At 39.2% G+C, this 20,429-nt stretch overlaps 1 protein-coding gene across 12 annotated transcripts in view; it reads right to left on the bottom strand.

Annotated features, from left to right (window-relative positions):
* Positions 1-20,429, bottom strand: part of KALRN (kalirin RhoGEF kinase) — a 513,673-nt gene that overhangs the window by 229,955 nt on the left and 263,289 nt on the right. For all 12 annotated transcript variants that reach the window (XM_054069262.1, XM_054069263.1, XM_054069264.1 and 9 more), the window contains exon 10: positions 8,611-8,733. In XM_054069262.1, the coding sequence (XP_053925237.1) occupies positions 8,611-8,733 (123 nt within the window). The remainder of the gene's footprint in view (positions 1-8,610; positions 8,734-20,429) is intronic.

The raw sequence follows: 20,429 nt of genomic DNA on the forward strand, positions 1-20,429 counted from the left end.
CTCACACTGCAAATGTAGTTTTTAGACAATTCAAACATCTGATGTGGGACTAAGTGGACATCCTACATCCAGACAATTAGGGACCTGTGATAGGAAAAGAGAGGGACCTGTTTGTTCCTCTCCGTCAAGCAGCTTCTCTGCAGTGTAGATACAGCTACTGAACTGGATTCTCCACTCTTCAGAACAAGTTAATTACAAGCAATTTCTCTGATATTGAAAGGGTGAATTTATTCTAAATCTCATGCTGCAGAGTGATCAATCAGATCCAGTTAGTCTGTTCCCAAAACATTTGCACAATGATAATGAATACCTAAAACCTGTCCTCAAAATTATTTTACTCTGTTACTGAATACAAATCTCTTTGATATTGGCTACATGAAATTTCCTTTTCTGAATGCCTGCAACACAGCATATTTGTGTTTGCAGCAACGCCATAACACAGTTGCTGTGGCTAATGTTGTGTCATTCTCCTAAAGACACCACTGGCTGGTTGGGAGGAAGCAGCACAGCCACAGGCAGCTCTTTCTACTGCCCTATGACAAAATCAAAAAGTAAAACCACTGATCAGATACACAGTCACCTTTCTCCCCATGAGCTCCACTGCTATAAAGCTACAAGAAATTGAACTGAAGAGTCCTAGTCCACCCTCATTACAAATGAGATTTGGACATGGCTGCAATTAATCTTCCTGAATCAATAGGTACAGTTTGATAACCCACTGACCTGCCAATAAGAAAAGCACAAAGAAATATTTTCAGAGGGGATCAAAAGCCTTTAGATAACAATGGTTTTCACCAACATACACAGTTCAGTCAAAACAGCAGTGGTTCATTTAAGGGTGTATATTTCACAGAAACTGTCAATGGTAAATAGCTTTCGTTTCAGTTGGATGCTTATTCAGTTGAGACATCAGTAACACATAACTTTAGGATTCATGTTATAACGCATCAAATTTATAATTTTCCCATACTATCTTTAAGAAATTTATGGCCCCGAAAAAATGAATTCCAGGATTTTTCTTCTTTAGGAAATTTTGGCTTTCTTTTCTGATTCAAAATGAAACAAATTCAAAAACTCACAAGTCTCCACACACTAGAAATTAAATTTTTCCAGAACCTCTAGGATTAAAAATACATATTTCTTAAATAGCTTCATTGTTCTCTCGGTCTGCCATAGGAACAGCATTTTACATTTATAGGCAAATTAAAGGAACATATTTGAAAGACACAAAAATAAACCTATCCAAGTAAACCAGCAACAGGAAACTAGCTCCCAGCAATTTTAAAAAACTCTGTTGCCAAGCCATGAGATTTTATAGGGAGTATTTAGATTGTGAATCATGCTGCAGGCAGTTTGATGAAAAGATCCAGCTGTCATGTGATGTTGGAAGACAAAAAATAGGAAAGAAAATCACCTCTAGCTTGAGAAAAAATACACTGAAATGCAAACTCAGAGACATGGCATAATAGGTACAGTTCTTCAAGTGACTGCGCCAAAGATTTTGGTGCCGTTAAAGGGCCTCTGTAAAAACAAGTTCCCCATTACCACTCGATCACGGAGGACCAACAGCCACCAATTCAATGACATTGATATCCAAACTTTCAGAAGATTAGCCAAGATGCGCTGTCAGCACTCCCTGCTAATGAAGTCTCCCTGGACATGTCTAGCTAATGCAATGGAGCATGTACTGACAACGAGTGTGTTCCATGAAGAGTATTACACTTCCTCAGGGAAAATATGCCTTACATGACCTGCTTCTGCCTTAGGTCTGGCATTCAAGTCCCCATAGCATTTCCTCTAGCACCGCTTTACTGTCCAAGCCCTTCCCAGCTTTTCTGGCTCCCGGCGCAGGCTGTGCGGAGCAGTCTCAGTATCTCTGCATTTGCAATGCTGCTATGCCCTGAGTCACCCAGAAGCTGCTAGACTTCATGCAAAAAGTTAAATTATTGCTTCCGTGATAAACTATCTGGTTCTTCAGCTGTTCTGCTGGAAGTTTTTCGATCCAGAAGTCCCAAGATAACCTCCACAGACAACCCATATATAGGCAGTTTCATTTCTCTCTGCTGCCTGTGACTGCCAGATGCAGCCTGTTGCCAGCCAGGAGAAGAAACCAAGAGTTCTGGAGTTCGGAGCTCCTGCACCACAGTGCAAAGTCCTGTGTAATGTGCTGCCAGTGGGCAATTTTTCCTCTTTGTGTTGAACTGAATACATTTGCATAAATGAACAGGAAACTGCAGATTACATCTTCAGAGTTTGCTATTGAACATGCAAAGAAGGATGAAGATAAGAGTAGGGCTGAAACTGTGTTGCCTGTCTCATGTTTTTATTATTTTTAGAAAGGTGTGGCATTATTGAAATCACAGTTATTATTGCTATCTTTGAGCATAGTTCTTATCAGCTTTTATTGACTGACTTCTCGCTGTTTTGGCCTAATATTTCATTCTCCATAAGATTTTAGTTACTCAACTCAAAGGGAGAAGCCCAGTATGTCCAGCAAGCTATTCCTCTCAACAACCCGGTGGATCACAAAATTTTGAAAGTAACAATAATAATTTAAAAAATCACTCTGGGAAAATGCTCTCTAAGTGCTCGTTATCAACACGGGCTTCTCATTTGTGCCTAGCTGTTTTATATCCATACTGAACTTCACGCCAAACTTTAGAATAATTACATCCAACAAAGATTGAATTTGTATGGGAGAGCACTAGGTTTTTATCCTGAAGGCCAAACAAAGAGTTGTTTACAGTTCAGCATTGGCCTGACTATTCCATTACCTCACTTAATTTTAAAGTAGTTCAAGTACGTGGGACTGAGAGGTCACAGAATACCATTTTTACCTGCAGGAATTCTTACTGAATCCATAGGATATTTCCCGTGCTGAACAATATAATCATATTTTTCAACATATTTACACCTAAAGTTCTTTTCATCTCCAAGGGCTTCTTGAAATTCTGACCTGACAGCATCATAGGAACAGTACGATGGAGGAAGGGAATACTCTAGACAGGAATACTGGTGCACAAATTGCATCTCAGATGAAGACTATCACCTGATCTTTGATTCACAGTGGAGGATACAGGCCCTTGGCTTTCAAGATCTCCTCTGAAAACCTTCCCTTGCAGGAAATACATTTACCTCTCTGAGAAGAATAAAAGAAAGAGCTGAATCTTAAAGGAACTACGTATGTACACAAAAGGTTAATTTTGATGGTTCAAAGTCAGTTGAGGTGTTTAATAACCATATTCCAAAAGTTCTCTTGGAGGAAAGCAAGCATAGATACCCAAGAACAGGAGAATAATAGCTTCCCAAATGGCATCCTGCAAAGCTCAGCATTTTTGCTCACATTTTGTGTGTCTCTCCTCCTTTGCAATAATTCAAGAATAATCCACACATCGGATGCATAACTTGGAAAAACAACAGTCTGTAAAACTTTCAAAGTCAGGAATACAGGGTCCAGCTAAGTACCTAAATCAAAACTGCACTGGATATACAGAAAAGCCCCATGAACTTTGATGGCCATGGCTCAGCCTCCTTCTTGCTGTGTCTGATAACGAGGGGCAACTCCACACATCTTGAACCAAGGCTGGTCAGAACACATGCCTCATGTGCTTTGTTGTGTGCTGGAGTTGTGATATTTTACTTCATAAACATCAGTGCCTTTGGTTTACTGCAAAAAGCAAACCAACTGTTGCATGCAACATGCACACAGGTTGCCGAATGCTAAACTCAGTCGTAGCTGTGAGTATAATGTGGCCCAAAAGCTCTGAAAGCAGCTCCACAGATCTAAAGCAGCTTATCCCATAAACACAGATGACAAGCACCACCTTGCATTAAAGCACTAACCGCCCAGCTTTGTATTAAAAAAAAACAAACAAAAAAAAAACCCAAGAAAATAGGAAAGGTTGTTTTTCTGGGTGACCTTGAACAATGTAGGTTTTGGCAAGGGCGGGAGAACACCAAGGGGACAGCGTGTGAGCCAGCTTCCACTTCTGTTTCATTTCACTTTGAGACAATGTTTTGTTAGTTTGCAATAGAACCTCAGCTCTGTTTACCATTAATGGAGCTAAAGGCTTTTACAGTGCATTGCGAGTGCCATCTGCAGGTTGAAATATATACTGGTGGGCGTTTGCATCCCCAAAACGTGCATAAACCCAACCGACAGTAAATCTTAGCAGCACATCTGATGGACATGTTCGTAAATGCAGAAACACTACAGAAAAGATTCTTTCAGATCATTCAAATGACGAACCCATTCAGCATAGTGAGTGGGATTAGCAGAGCTGTTTACCCACTATCTTTTCTAATTCTGCACAAGCACAAACGCAGTGATGAAAGCTTTGTGAGCAGAGAAGGGTGTCAAGAAGGCTGTCCTAAACCTCTGATTGCCAGAAATGCCAGAAGAGAGGAGAACGCTGCGGAGCCTCTCTCTTCATAGACAGACAATGGGAGAAGGGCTTCTAACACAACAGAACTCAATAGTGCTGAAGCATTGGGAGATTTTGGCACCATAAGCCAGTTAATAGAATTTTCCAACTGAAAGGCACACTGGTTTTCAGGATAAAAGCCCTGAATAATGAAAAGTTGGAGAGTCTAAAATGAAATTATCTTTGGATCTACAACCATTATCTGATTCACATGAAGTAATTCCAAACAAGCAAAGTGGCTCTTACCGCAGGAACATTGCAGTTACATCCAGAGTAGTATTTCTTTGGTGAGATCTTGATTCCTACCTCATTGATAATGCCTGACTACTGAATTTCACTGTGTGGTAGGCACTGTGCTGAAGGTTGGCATTTTCAAGGTGGCAGCCAGTGAACAGTATCAGCACTGGCTGAGAAACCGTCACAGGTATATACAAGATAACAGCCTCCCTCCCAGGAGCTCAGGCTTTTTAATTCAAATTCAAACATTTGCCATCTGTGCATTCCATCTAGAATAAATACAGTCAGAAAAATTGCCAGAGCATTGTCTAAACAGCAGTTATAAGAAAAAGAGACCCCAGATTACATTTCCTATTGCCCACAATGCAGCACTCTAAAATCACTGACATTTTCTAAGCGCAGCTGTATGCAGGAGTGTGATCTATCTGGGCCACGCTTGATTGGATCATTACATCCAGATTTATAAATCTGTGCAGTTTCTAATCATACATAGAGGGAGCACGTTTCACCTCTCAATCTAGTGCCTTAGCAGCAATCCCAGATACGCTACTCTTCTTTACATGCAGTAAGGCAGCACTCAAAAACATGAATGTTTTGCCCACTGTTGAAAATATCAAAAAACCTCATCAAAATTGCTTCTAGTCTGACCTTTGCAAATGTTTTCCTGAAACAGCAGAAGATAAGAACAAATCTATCAAAGCCAAAACAAAGTAGATTTGGAAGAAAAAAATTATACTCTATGGCACCCTAAGCAGTTTTTCATTTCCGGAGAACTGTCAATAGCAAATACTATTGCTTAATACTGTCAATGTCAGAAGGTAACTCAGTACTACACTTCTTATTTTATTCTTTAAGATCTTAGCAAGTATGCTTTATTATGTGGCTATATAGGGAATGAGAGATGCCAGTTATCCACCCTAGCCATAGCAAAGGCATTTGTTATCTTGAGAAAAATGACAAATAATTAAACTTAAGTTAGAATCAATTACCAACCAACTGTAAGGAGTTAAGCATCAAGAGGGAATTAGGAAGAATAAAAATTGGTAATGATCAGAGTGGAAAGCAGATTTATTCCTCAAACACAAAAACTGACCTTTCTAGAAGCTTCTGCAGGAGAACTCCAGGTGTGACAAATTTATAGTCTCCCCACTTACCCTTGCTATTACTCTTTCTAAGGCAGAGAGTATTATATTCTTAAGTCCTTGACCTCAGATAAAGCCTGAGATTCCTTTCACTTCCCTTCAGTGCTTGTCCCTATGTCCATTTGCCAACACCGCATTCCAGTGTCACACTGCAGGCAGGTCTCATAAATAAGCAATGCTATTCTAGTGTGAACAAACCAGCGGAAACTATTCCTGTCAAATCCAGGGAGGAAGCAACCAGGTTCAACTTGTGTCAGTTGTTTCTAATTAGGAGGCACCATCAACACCATAATTGGAGAGCAGAACTGATAGAGACTGTTGGCAATTGTCCAGGCAGAGCAGTAAGACACTTGATGATATAACATAACATGTAAAAGAATTACATCTCGGAAGCAATTCAATATCCATGCAAACTTTACTTTCTATACTCTCCACCTCCAAAATGCCCACTTTCATTTGAACAAGTGGTTATTCAGTGGACCGGATCCATACACCCTTTGCTCTGAATTTGATTGAATAAAAATGTGTTTAAAGTTGGTCACAGACAGATATGCTGAAACAGTATAGAAGGAGGGGTTACAAACACCTGAAGTGAAGTAATTCTGTCTTGATTTACCCTAGTACCTATGCATGCAAGCTGCACATCTGTGGGGTTCCTAAATCCCGATGAGAGGATGTATCTCTATGTTACATGATCCAGTGGAGCAAACCTTAAGTAATTTGTTGTTTCCATGCCCAGTTACACAACTTGCTGTCACCTCTATTGTTCAGACCAAGTGATTTCTGTTTTTTCTCACCTGTTCTTAATTTGTTTCCTACATCTCTAGTGAGGTGTAACTGGAAGTATGATGTTAGTGTATTACAGAGAAGGGAGATCTAGAAAACGTTAATGCCATGAAGGACATTAAATCTCATAGTTTCAGTCCCTGTATATTACATGATCTATGTTTTCATTCGTTACCCAAGTACTGCACGCAACAACAGGCGACTCAAATACATCTTCTCGGAAGGCATGTAATGTTGATTTCAGGATGGAACCTCCCACTAACTTGTGCTTGTAGCCCTGTAGAACTGTGGTTTGCACCCTCCAACCTAGGGTCCATTTTAACAAATTTGAAAAAGGAAATTCTAGAAATTCAAGCCTGTTGCCAGAAGGTTTAAATCTGCAGGAGGTGCCATGAAATTTTAGAGATCCATCGATCTAGAAGTGCTGCTTTCAGACTGTGTGATTCATCAATGTTATGCAAAGCTATCCCATCACAGCTGAAAGGTGGCACTGAAGTTCACTAGTAAGCCAAGCAATAGAATATTCCACCAAGAGGTGAACACCTAATTAAAAGAAAGATGTTGGCAAACTGAAAGGATCCGAAGAAATAGGCAACAAAAAGTATTTAAGTGATTGATTAATAAGAACATGTTAGCAGAATAAAATATGTTTAACAGGGTTAATAGGCACGTAGGAGAAGACATGCTAACATTCTACAGATATTTCAGGGTGGTTAATTCATCCCCTTCCCTGGCATTTATCTCCTTAAAGAGATAAATAAGACTAGCAGGATATAAACAAAGGGGAAAGGGTGGGGGACAGATTAAGAGAAATAAAAATTGGGTAAGAAAGAGACATAAAAAAGTAAATATCTAGCCAGCAGCTTTCATCAGGCAGTGGAATACTTTCCCTGAGGGCACAGTGAAAGAGGTAAGTCCCTGTTGCTGGAAACTTCTTAAAGTAGGCCAGCACATGGTAAGGGTACTGCAGAAAAACCAAGTTAAAGTCTAATATATTTTTGTCTTATACCACAGTGACATATTTCAGCAATAATCTGCCTTGTGTGCATCAAGAAAACAAAGCATTTGATGCATTCTTCTTTACATAGATTAATCAGTATTTGATCTGAAATGCGGAAAGCAGAATTACCTTCACAAAAGATCAATTTCTGATAGAGCAAATCTAAACCAAAAAGGTATGACATCATTGGACAGCCAGAGCTGACAGTGGATAATTTCTGGCCATAAGATACTCAAAATAAAGAGCAAAAAAAAGCTATTCAGTCCCTGGAAGATCTTTGTCAAAGGTCCTCTTTCTTTTAAATTCTATAAATAATGACAGGATACAAGTTTAAACATCTATGCTGATCATGCTTCGAGAAAAAGTTAAAAGCTTTTAGGTGGAAGCTTTTGGCTGCATAACAAAAATCCTGGACAAGCCTTGCTTACACTGTGCTATGATAATAACAATAACAACTAATAATAACAACAATAACAACAACAACAACAACAATAATAATAATAAAAATAATAATAATAATAATGTATACCTGTAATGATTACATCTAATTCCAAAACAAATAAGTCTTCCACATAATAAACTGTTGGAAAGAGTGGAAGGGTAGTTGCCCTTCCTACAAACACACTCCTGTGTTTCCCCTGTGTCTCTGCTAGCTGCTCCTTTCCACCTTATTCTCAAGGTCCTTGGTTTGCACTATAGGAGTTATAAGTGATATTGCTCTTGCTCATAATCATCCTCCTCTATGTCCCAGTATTTTGCATCACTGTCCCATAAACCGCTGGTGGTTTCTCTTTGACACCTGACATTAACCCAAGGTGGTGATTTTCTGATTGTAAGTCCTGCTGCTACCATGCTCTGCAGTGTGCATGCTAACTTTCCAACCTGGGAGACAGGATCCTGGTCAGCTCTAAATGTTTGAAGAGAGCAGTATGACCCAAACCAGCAATAGTTTTTTCTCAATACACACGAGGAGTAACAAAAATCAAGCCAGAAAGTAGAAATCTCTGATTCAGACCCTTACCTGTGCTACCTCTTCAAAGTCATCATGTCTTTTCTGCAGCGCGCGTGCTCTGTGTAGAGACTTCCCCACTCCTGTATGCTTACTCAGAAAGGCTTCCCCATGATTTTCAATCCAGTCCAGTACCTGCCAGAAAAGAAGAATATCCAATTACCTCTCCTGTCTCAGCACAGAAAAATTCTGCAGAGGTATTGCTTTGTGCTTGCTATGGCTAAACACATGCAGATCTATCAAAGTCCATTAGAACAGGATAGACGATAAATGTTGGTGAAAAACTAAGATTATTGGATTTTTACTATTCAATTTATTTTGAAATATAGCTTAGTTATTTGAGCCTGGCATATATTAAACAGTTCTTTCACAGAAATGAATTTTGGGAAACAGGAATCAGAAATCTGGAATCTTCCTCAGAAAGTACCCTCCTATTTACAGCTCCTTGTGAAAACTGAAAAACAGTTACAGCTGAATTCATATTAGCATGGATCTCAACGGGAAGCATCTTAAGTGAGTCCAAAAGCATGATGCATAGATCAATTAAAATTTATTTTGATGCAGGGAGAAAGCATTATCATAGTAACTAGAATAAAAAGATCAAGATTCCTTCACCGCAGGCCATAAAATATCAACAGTGTTCGCCCTCCAAGTCTTTCAGGTTTTTAGTTCCAAATGTAACTATTCCTTAGCGTAGAGCAGAGTGGCAAATGTTAATATTCTGAGAATTAAAGAGTATTTTCTTCTAAGAATAGATCAGCGGAATGAGCACCACCCATTTGGAGTTCCCCTTCACAATAACAATGGTACTAAAATTCAGATCAAATCTGTTCGGGTTTTACCACAAGCATAAAAAAAAAAAAAAATGAACTTGACAATATGAGCTTGAGAAATTTCAGCATGTGATCTTTACCCTTTCTGCCTCTCTTTCCCAATAAACAGAAGCTAAGAGAATAAATAGCACTAGATCAGCACTGGTATTTGCATGAGTAGCTAGGACTCCATCCAGCAACTGCACTCACAGTGAGTTGTTGGTCCTCGCTGCTACGATGCTAATGGACTAGCAAACTACCGCTGGGATTTTTGTCAGGAGAAGACACCGCAAGCATCCCCAGTGTAGTGATACTACCACAGAGACCTGCATCCTTCCTTTGGGCAGCACCGGGGGGTGAGCAGCAAGCATGGGCCCCGGTGATGCTGAGCAGAGGCTGCAGGATGCTTTGCAACTTGTGGCAGTTTGGCTCTGGCACAAGAACATAGAACTGGGGCAGGAGAGAGCTGCCCTGCAAGGAGCCACTTGTCTTGTGTGGGCCTGATAAATGAGCAGATATTACTGACTAAGCCTAGAAACCTAAGACTGGGAAAATGGAAGATGTGATTACTTTTTCGGTTTTTTTCAGGGAAGGAAAGCTATTTCATGGCTTGGTTGTACAGAATCTAAACCACTTGGGCTTCAAATCTTCACTGTACTGTAGATCCCCAGAATAATTTTAGAAGAAGTTCCAAGTGAAAACAAAGCTTTATTACACATACACTTATTTCCCCAACTCTATTTCCTTGCTGGAAAAGCACTTTTTTAATTAATATTTTATGCTTACAGCATTTTTTTCATCCACAGTGTACAAATAATTTCACAAAGTGGGGCATCAAAGCACTTTATATCTTTCAGGGGCAACACATATTTGGCACAAGTGTCACTATGGGGATGAGGAAGCAGGGCGAGGTGAGTTGGCAGTTCAGTCATCGCCTGCTGCTTCCCTTTCTCTGATCACTTCATCTCCAGTTTGCTCTGGGTAGAGAATCCCTAACACATTCCTTCAAAGTGTTTCGCAGTCACATGCCAGCTGGTCTGCTAAGAGCTTTTCTGCAATATATTCCTGACCAGGACTTGCAATAACATTAATTATTAGAGGGCAGCCTTCTAGCATTTTTGTCATTAACAGCCTGTAAATAATTCCATTAACATCATCTTTCCTCTTATCAGGAGTTTTCAACTTATCTATTAAAAATGGAACCAGATCAAAACTCAATTTTGAAAAAATCTCATCTAATGAGGCCTCATTTAAAAATTATTATTTTTTCAAGTGGCAAATGGCTTTAACTCAAACAATCTTTCATATGAAGTTAGTATGCACTATGTGTTTTCTATTTATTAATGTTTGATAGCTATTCACTGTAATTTTACAACAAATAATTCTAGTAACATATTCATGCTTATAGCATCAAAGTAGTAATTGCATAATAATAAATTTTTTTATCCCAACCAATGTTATATTGGACTGCTTTAGTCACTGTTAGATGAGTGCTAACAGAGATCGCCATTTTTATTTTATAAACGGATGTTTTGTTACATACTTGAATTCAAAACAAGAAGTACAATGTATGACACCCACTTTAAACAAAGATGAAAACAAAAGCAATGAATCTAGGGCAAGGTACTCGTCAAACAATGGGCACTTCACTTGCAACAAGAAAATCCCAACCAACAAACAAACATGCTAGAACAATTATCCATAGGGAATGAAACCTTTGTTCCAGGACTCATTCAAGAACCAGCAACTCCTGCTGCAAATTTGTTACATTTGGGTGGTTATTCCATACTGACTGACACCAAGGGCACCACCTGGTGACTCACCAAATCCTTCCTTTAACAGGGATGCTTCCCTCTGAAGTCGGCTACACAGGTATTGATTAGCTTTCCAAAGGCTTTAGTTTATAAGATTAGATATAAAAAGCCCCTTAAGGTGACAAAATTGTACTTCCACTTAATAAATCAAAACTACGTGAGTAGACAAGTAAAAAAAAATAAAAATAAAAATCTATAAACCATCTACTATCGACAGCGGCTGTAACATCCTATTTCAGCATCTCTGTCCTTTGTCACTTCTCTGCTTAGAATACCGTGTCTTCGATTTCACAGGCTCTGTCTGCTCTTTAAAAAGTTCTGGTTCAAATTGTTCGATAAACTCTACTTCTGCCATGATTCCCACAAGAAAGAAATCATAACTTTTCAAAGGATAACTTGCTTAACAGCATTTTCTGTGGCTCTGAAACCCACGTTAACATATTTGACCACTCCAGTCTTCACAACCATTCTGTGAAAAACATGAATGATGTATTTTCATTTTGGAGAGAAGGGGGGAAAAAAAAAGAATTACATACCTACGTATATGTTAAGAGATTAAGGGAATTGCTGAGGCGTCCCAGGACGTTGGCAGAAGACAGGATGCTAGCATGAGGCTCTTGCAATCTGATAGTCCTAACTATCAAAAGATTCTTCGGCATTTATATGAGTGGCTAATATGTTTTTCCTTATATAAAGCATTTGATGTCTAATAAGCTCACTATAATTTGCAAACATGAAGAAATACCACATCTTTGTTTCTAGCATACAAGGAACAGACCGTTTGCGGGACATGAGGAGCTGAGGTATGGAATAACTGAGTGAGCAAAGCAACACCACAAACATAAATCTGGATGGAAACAAAGCACTTACTCCCCAGTGAAAACAATGAGAAATGTTAAGCAATTAGTCTATGGCAAATGCAGAAACAAGTCTGAAAGGTCACAGTAAAACCTGAAATCACCAGCACTTGTAAACATCTACCTGTCAGCATGTTTGGAGACATTCTCCCTTACCCTGCAGAAAGGAAATGTCTTTGGAACTAGTATAACTGTGTAATAACTCAAGATAAGCATTAGCATTTTAATTGAGAGCATGGACTGTATTACTTACTCTACTGCCAAAAACTAACATCTGTATAAATAGTTAGCCATTGAAGTTACAGTGAATTAGTTCAAATAACTTAATCACTCATTAAAAACATAAACAGCTTGAAGACAATGTTAAAAATGCAGTTAACAGTGTTTTCCAAATTGCATCTTCAAATTTCCTAATTGTCCTTTATTGTCAAGCTATTTTTTTGTCAGAACATCTAGAAAAAGGTAGTAAAACATGAATTCTTTGAAATGAAAATACTGTGCTACAGGTAGATCCATCATCTGAGGTGTTTCTTGAAATAAAATATATTTCATAACTCCAGTATATACCTTTCCTCGTTAAAGCATACATTTACAACTCCACTTCCACTAGTTTGAAAACTGCTTGGGACAGGGGCCAGGAACTCCCTCCTGCTTTAGAGCTCCTATCACAGTGAAGCCTGATCCTGCGTGACTGCGAATTAAATACAGGCTAACTACTGTGTGGACATACTTTCCACATAAGACAGAATTTTCTGATCCAGGCTGCTGCTCATTAGATAATACTACATCAATAAAAGCATAGCTGACTTCAGTCTTCAAGACACATCTTTACATGGGTAAAGTTACCCCTTGAACTGCTTAGGAAACTTTATAACTAAGAAATATCTTCTGAAAGGACTGGAGGATAATAAAATCTTCATATTTTACTTTTACCTGTGGCAAATTTCCATCCCACACCTCACTGACCTATTCACTATGGGTGAGTTGATTGGGGTAGCTGTTTCTGTTGTTCTTCTGCCCAGTCTCATAAGATATCCATGGGAGGAAATAAATGAGCTGCTCTCTTCAGACTAATGGCAGCTTGCACGGGACTCCAGAAAGTGTGCCAGCAGGGCTAAGAGGTGAGAAGGAGGTTCTCTGTTTTTCTTTGGAGGGAGAGTCATAAATCTGTATTTAATTCCCAGCTAGTAAAAGTTTATACAGCATCAGGCTCAAAGTCATCACAGGTTTGCTGGGAGCTTGTTAACAGACGGAGAACATAAACCAAATGCCCAAGAAGCACAGCTGATGTCAGCAACATTTATTGGTGGGAATGCTGCAGGATACACACATGTTAAGATGATAATATCTCTTTTTTATTTCACCTAGTTTAAGATCAAAATTGGTAGGAGCATTATTTTCTTACATATCATGATGAGCATGTCCTGTCTCCTTATCTCCTCAGGGGCACAATTACACGCCCAACAAAATAAGCAGCAAACCCAGGTCACCAAGAAAATTAAATAAAACTCCAGTACAATTACAGCAGGCTGACCGCGCTAGCTATTACAGTCATTATATGGCTGGGTAACCACAAGATCCAAAATTATACCTTGAGGAAGAATAGCTGTAACTGTGCCTTTTGAATGTTCAGTGTAACTGCAAAAATAATAACAGTGGCAATTCAGACAGATTTCATCTGATTGCAGCATCATGAAGCAGGTGCTTAGAAGAGACACGCTCCCACACTCCTTTTTGCTGGTGATCGAACTCTTGCCTATGGGAAGTCTAAGACCTAAACTTCTAAACTGAATGATGATCATTTGTACAGGACAAAGCAGGAGAGCATCGGAAACAAGAAATGGAAGAATGGTTTTAAAGGAAAAATGTTGAAGAAGCAATCAGGCAATAATTAAGCAAAGTTCTAAGATGATAATTGCTCTTCCTCTAGGCTAATTTGTATGATGGGAATATGGCAAGGTGATTGCATTAGTGCAGTTAAGGTCAATTCTTTTAATAGCTTAAAAAGTTAATTTGATTATTAAATTAAAAAAAAAAAAGATGGGCACTATTTGAAAAGAGCAGATTTTTCAATGTAATTGAAAATTAAGCCTCTTTCTGCAGGTATCTTTCCTAATCAGTAAATGTGAAAACTAAGAAGCATTTCGTAACTTCATCTGACTTTAAATCAAAACCTCCTTGGGAAACAACTCTTTCCTACCAAGTCCACATGCTCTGCTCCCATTTGACACAAATGCAAAATGTGAAGGGAGTCCTAAATCCATTACTTCAAGCAAACATATTTGTTGTTGGAATTAGCTGAAGAACTTCTGCATTTTCACTTATTTTAGATTTTATTTCTTTTCACAGCAATGAATGAAGATGAAATGAGAACGACTTGTAGAAGAACACAGAGGCTTGCTCAAATTTAGCAGTCACTCAATCCTGTTGTCGTCCTACCTGAAGGAGATGAGAAATGTAAGACGGTGATTAAACCAGCACTAATAGCTGACAGCATGTTGTTCTAGCAGTGACCGGGCACCTCGACTTCTACATTTGACTCAGGCCCGTGTTGAAGAGTTTCACTGCTCCCGAGCGAGGTGACCCACTGAAGAAGTGACTTGGCCAAGGGAATGATTGATCTTTGTTTCTCTAAGACCCACTGTTGTTGCCATAGTGACTCTTAAAACTAAGTGACTTTGAACACTGAAAATAAATTATACTATCTTACACTTTAAGCAGTTAAGAGTCAGATCTTGATCTCAAACCAGTACAAACCTGGCATTACTCAAAGGTGTTAGACTAACTCTTTGGTAACTCTAGCAGAGTTATAATAAATTCCAGAGCAATCCTAGTGAAGTACATACCATGTATTCAACTTTACATGAGACCCTATTACCAATAGGTGCATAAGTGCTGACTAACTTTAAACACATGGACAGAGCTTTCAAAATCTGCTTGGGTTATGCCAGTGAAGGGAAGGCAAACAGTATCAAGTTGCCATTATGTGCATTTCATTGCTTGCTCTTGAGATACTGTGGGCTAACTGGAGTTCTGGTGTGATACCAGGAATTTGGATGGCACTTCAAAACTTGTGGTTTTACAGTCTCATCACCATTTCCACTCATAAGAATCAAACCTCATCTTTACCTTTTCTGTGGGTGCTGTTATGAATGCCCATTAACTCCAGGGCCTTGTGTACCTGAAATCTCCATTCCAGAAACTGTGCCTTTGCCAGCTATGTCTTTTGTAACTAGGAAGAGTAGTTAAAAGGTTCACATTTCAGATACTGCTTTCACAGATATTTTATATCCAAAGTTTATTGCAAATGTTTTGTTATACTGCACAGCAACAAAACCTGACCTTTTCTGTCAAAGCTCTTCAAAATCGTATAAGCCCTGTCAGTTACACTTACTGGCTAAACTACAATTTGCAGATACAAGACAGAATCTCTCTGCGGAGGATAAAGGATTCATTTTCTTACAAGAGAAGAACTAGAAGCTACACACCACACGCGCATTTCTGAGCAACACAATTCAAAGTAGGCATGCTCTCAGAATAGCCACAAACCACTCCCTTCTTGGGAGGTAAAAGGAAAGGGCCAATGAGCAATAACAAGGGCACACTTGCTAGCAAGACCACTGAATTTCTGGGTGGAGGCAGTAGCCAGTGTGGGATTGTCAACTTCTATCCATTGCAATTACATCTGCTCCTGGGTAACACTGTCCTGTGCAGGCTGGCACGGGCAGCCCAACCCCTGGCCCGCTACCAGGAGAATCTGGTGTCAGAAACATCACCAGGGAAGACTGAAGGAAAACTGAGAATAAGAAGAAAAGCAAAAAAAAAAAATCCCCAAAACCCACAACAACTAAAGGAGATTTAATAATTCCTAATCCTCTTTAATGAATAAAATGCACACCAAGTCTGTTTCAAATTAAAATATAGTTTCTTTGTTGTGTTCCAAATAATTGTTGAAAATAGATTTCTTCTCCCTCCTATCCCTGGCATGTAGCAATGTCAAGTAAAGGTCTAGCTGAGAAAAATACACCAAAATACAAAGGAACTTATGCTCTGGTTTTCCTGCTATTATTAATGGTTTATAATAGAACCCAAACAAAACTCAACCATTCTCATTTGTGTTTTTTTACCTCCTAATAAAAATGGAGTTCCCTTTTCCACTTCTTTCTTCGTTATAATGTTAAGTTGGTGGCACAGTAAAGTATTTTTAAAAACACTTTTTTTGAAGAAGGGAAGCATATCTCATGTTTAAACAGAAACATCGTTTTTGGCTCCCAAGACATTAGTTTCAATTTCAGAGACATCTATAGCTGACTCTAAAACACAGATCTCATCCCTACTAATATCCACAGCAAAGTTTCAACTTACTTCAGTAAAAATAGATCCTATGTTTGTAAAGTTAATAGGCAAGGACTAGTTATGCATCCAGACACACGCTTGAACACCATGTTCTAGTTCCCATTTAGCAACTTCTAACCAAACACAGTCCATGTGACAGCACATTACAAGCTTCACAGGTTAGTGCAGATAAGTGCACTCCTCATGTACAGATACATGACTCCTCATGCAGTTCAGTAGCAGTGGAAGGGAACAGTGCCTTATTCTTGTTTGCCTTCTTTGGTTAAGCATGTCAAGGTTAAGCATGCCAAATCATGCAAGAGTTTTAAGAAATAAACAAAAATCAGCAAGGATTTCATATCAAAAGTAGATGGGAATTTGAGAGATTTGGTTCAATGCCCAGCACTGCAGTTCAGCAAATGACTCAACTTCCCTGCCTCCATCCTCACTTCTAAACTGAGACTAACCACACTTAAGTCACAACAAGCAAGTATGACAAGAAAAATGTTCAGAGTGGAACCTGCCTTTAAGTTTTCGCAGCCTCTAGCAATATGTGGCTACAAATACGGCTGGAGATTCTAGGAACCTTTTCCAACCCAGGAACATACTGAAATATCATAAATAGTACAGAACATCATGGCAGCTATAAAAAAGTGAGCAGGCAATTCACTGAAAGGCAGGGCTTTGAAATCAGGTGTAAGCTACTCCAAATTCGCTGTGCTATAAAAGCCTAAATGCTGAGTATATAGCTATAAATCCTGAAATACCATAGCTTGACCTGTCCACGTGGGATGACAAATTCATCCTCAGAAAATAATATAGTCAGCCAACCAAGTTCTTCAGTATTTAATTCAGCTCAGTCAGTCATAAGAGTAACTCCTCTCAAATGGGCTCAAGACTGAATCAGCGCATCCCACTATCACCAACCAAGCAATCTGAGGTTTTGGTGTTTGTTTTCTCTGTTTTCATTTGGTTTATACTTTTTAAAGAAAAGGTGGAGATATACTCTTTAACACCATCTGAGGATGGCACAAGAAAGATGAATTTTGACTCCTCTTCAATGCTTTCTCAAGGAAGATCTCTCTTAAAATGCTACCCTGGGCAATCTTCCCTAAAGTCAAAAGTTTGTCACCTCCTTCTTGCCTTTCCTTTTCACCACAACTCCTCTGTGTAGTGTGTGTTCAGTTGTGCCTGGGTCTCTTTCAAAAGCCAGAGAACTAATGCAGCTGCTGTTAAGTATGATTTTTTAATCACTCCCCGATTTTCCCCTCTAATTATGTTATTCCAAATATCACCACCGAATTAAAGGCCTTTTCAAAAAGAAAAAACATGCAGTCCCTTTTACCCTTGGAGGGAAAAAACAACCTTTCAGGCCTATCAGTATTTTGCTGCACAGTGCAACAAAATTAATGAGGAAAATTAAATGCAGAGCCAATTACAGCATTTAAAAAACTTCCTTTATTCCCTTGTCTACATTTAACCAAAAAAAGAAGTCCACATGAATTTAGACTGTAGGTGTTTTTATGAGGTTTCTAGACATTATGTGAAAGTTTTACCTCTGCACAATCTCTCATTTTAACAACAGAAATCTAACTTCTGTAGTTTAAAAAAAACTATTTCACCAGAAGAAGAACATCCATGTTCTGTTCTTTACAGTGGGGACAGCCTTGCAAAGGACAGTTGATACTAGGGAACAGATCTGAGCAAATTGTGTGTACAACTACTGAGACATGTGGGTCCATCAGTTTAGAAGAGCATCAAGAAAGTCCTCAATATGCAAAAATACACACACATAGTCTTCTTCAGACTCCTCAATGTTTCCAGCACCCACATATATCCTACAAGCCCATCTGAAAACAGGAATGTAGGAGTTTGTGCAGACAAGACAGTCCCTGCAGGAGGATCTTTGCTCATCAACAAGCTTCTGCAATGGAAGTCACTACAGAATAACAACTCTCCTGATTCCCCTTTTCTCAGTAGCTTCTATTGCATAAGTACGCAAAACCAGTTAGTTGTTAAAGGGTTCTGAAGTTAATAGTATGACTGAGTAAAGACATCATAAACATCTTCCATGCCAATCGCCTGAGCACCAACACAACCGTTCTCAGCTTTTCTGGCAGAGCCTCAGAAGTTCATGGTTACTTGCTGATTCAGGTCTCAGCTTGCAGTTGCATCACTTTAGCATTCCGCAACTCCTTCCAAGAGCTTTCATATTACTGTAGGCCTATGAAGCTGTACAACAGTCACAAATACTCCCTCCTGCTCTCAAATACGTCATCCTCCCATGGGCAACATGGCTGTTTTTCGATGTTCAACATGAAATGTGCATGGTCTCTCACACAGCTGCTCCAACTTCACTCCTTACCTTTTCACAAGTTTATAGGGCAAAAATAACCTGTCTGCAGGTGGCTATTATCTACTTGTACATGTATAAACATATTACAATGGTTTAAAATTGCCACACATTTGGAGAAAGTGAGAACATGGTGTATTCTGGCCTCATTCACCTTTACTCTACATAAAGAAAAGAGCTTATCCCACCCCTAGTAATTAGAGAGAATGCAGGATTTAGTCACGTCTCTCTCTTGGGAACAGCACTCTGGCAGAGCTGGCTGAATCTAGGCTGGGCATTTTGATAGCAGTACTTGCCCATTTCCTCTGGGCATTGCCTGAGGCCACGCAACCCCAACCTCCTCCTTCTACGATTCAAGCTCTGCAAAATGGAGTAGGCATACACATGCCTTTTTTACCCTGAGAAAGAACTTTCAACTTAACATTGCTTTCCTTTGGTACAGTTCCCATTCATCAAATGTATCCCACTTATCTTTAATTTTCTTGATTAAATGTTTGACTTGATAAAATTTGGCAATGGCCTCTCTAAAAACATTCCAAGTAAGAGAACAATAGACAGACAAATGAAGAACTAATGTTTCTTCCTTAATGCTTGGATTGTTACGAACGTTCCCAGAATATTGTTTTTAAGGGAAATAAAAAAAGGAAATATATCTTCAGGTTAAAAAATCCTGCTGTATTCTTTAAATGCTGAACTTCTTTTAGAGCAAGTTTCAAAGCTGCATGTGGGTGGAGAAGCTATAAATAACCACATTTGTGCATGTTCCTTCTGTACAAGACACAGAAAATGTGCTCTGTGTCAGCTCTGCATGAGGCTTCTCGAGGCTGGCAAGTAGATTTTTTCTCTTGTAGTTATGCTGCTGGTGTTGCTTCTTGTAGGAATTGTACCTGGCACCTAGTTGTAGTGTATTGATTTAGCAATACAACAAATCATATCTGTCCGTCTCTTATCGTTATAATATTCAGAAATACAGAAATATTTTCTTACCTAGGGCATATATAGAAGATTTTGAGTTTTGCTGTCTACAGCACTAGTTATAACCAACATTTTGCTCCTTCTGAGGCTAATATGCTTTCCCCAGGCCTCCATTTCTTGTCCTACGTTTGTCCTTTCTGATCAGTTTTGCAGGGTGCAACTGCAGGGGCAGCCAGGTCTGGGACCCGCTCTAGTCTTGGCTTTGGCTCCCCCACTACTGGGCTGTTTGCTTGGACATAAGCAATTTTTTCTGAAAGAATATCCCAAGTCTCTCACAGCTCAAGAGGATGGGAAGAACATCATCCCAGGCAGAGTGAGTGCAGAAGGAAAGGCAACCTGAAAACCTCTTGATTTTTTGCTCAAGCAAAACTCCCCTTTGTTTTTCACTATAATTGCTTCCACCACTTTACCTCGTGTCCTGCAGGGCCCAGAAGGAGAAATACCTGAGCACACTCAATGTTGTTACGGCTGGACTTCATGAACTTAAAAGCCTTTTCCAACCTAAAGGATTCTGTTTCAAGCACCAACAGGTGCAACAATACCCTAATTATTAGAAACCTCTTGTATGCTGAGTTAACAGTGCTCAGACTTTGCTGTGACCATGTTTACAGGAGGGGCTGTGGGGAGCAATTCCTCAAATAATTATTTAGCATCTTGGATTTCCTCCTATGTCTAGTAGCTCTAT

The sequence above is a fragment of the Cuculus canorus genome, chromosome 6 (genome assembly GCF_017976375.1).
Source record: "Cuculus canorus isolate bCucCan1 chromosome 6, bCucCan1.pri, whole genome shotgun sequence".
Lineage (NCBI taxonomy): Eukaryota > Metazoa > Chordata > Aves > Cuculiformes > Cuculidae > Cuculus > Cuculus canorus.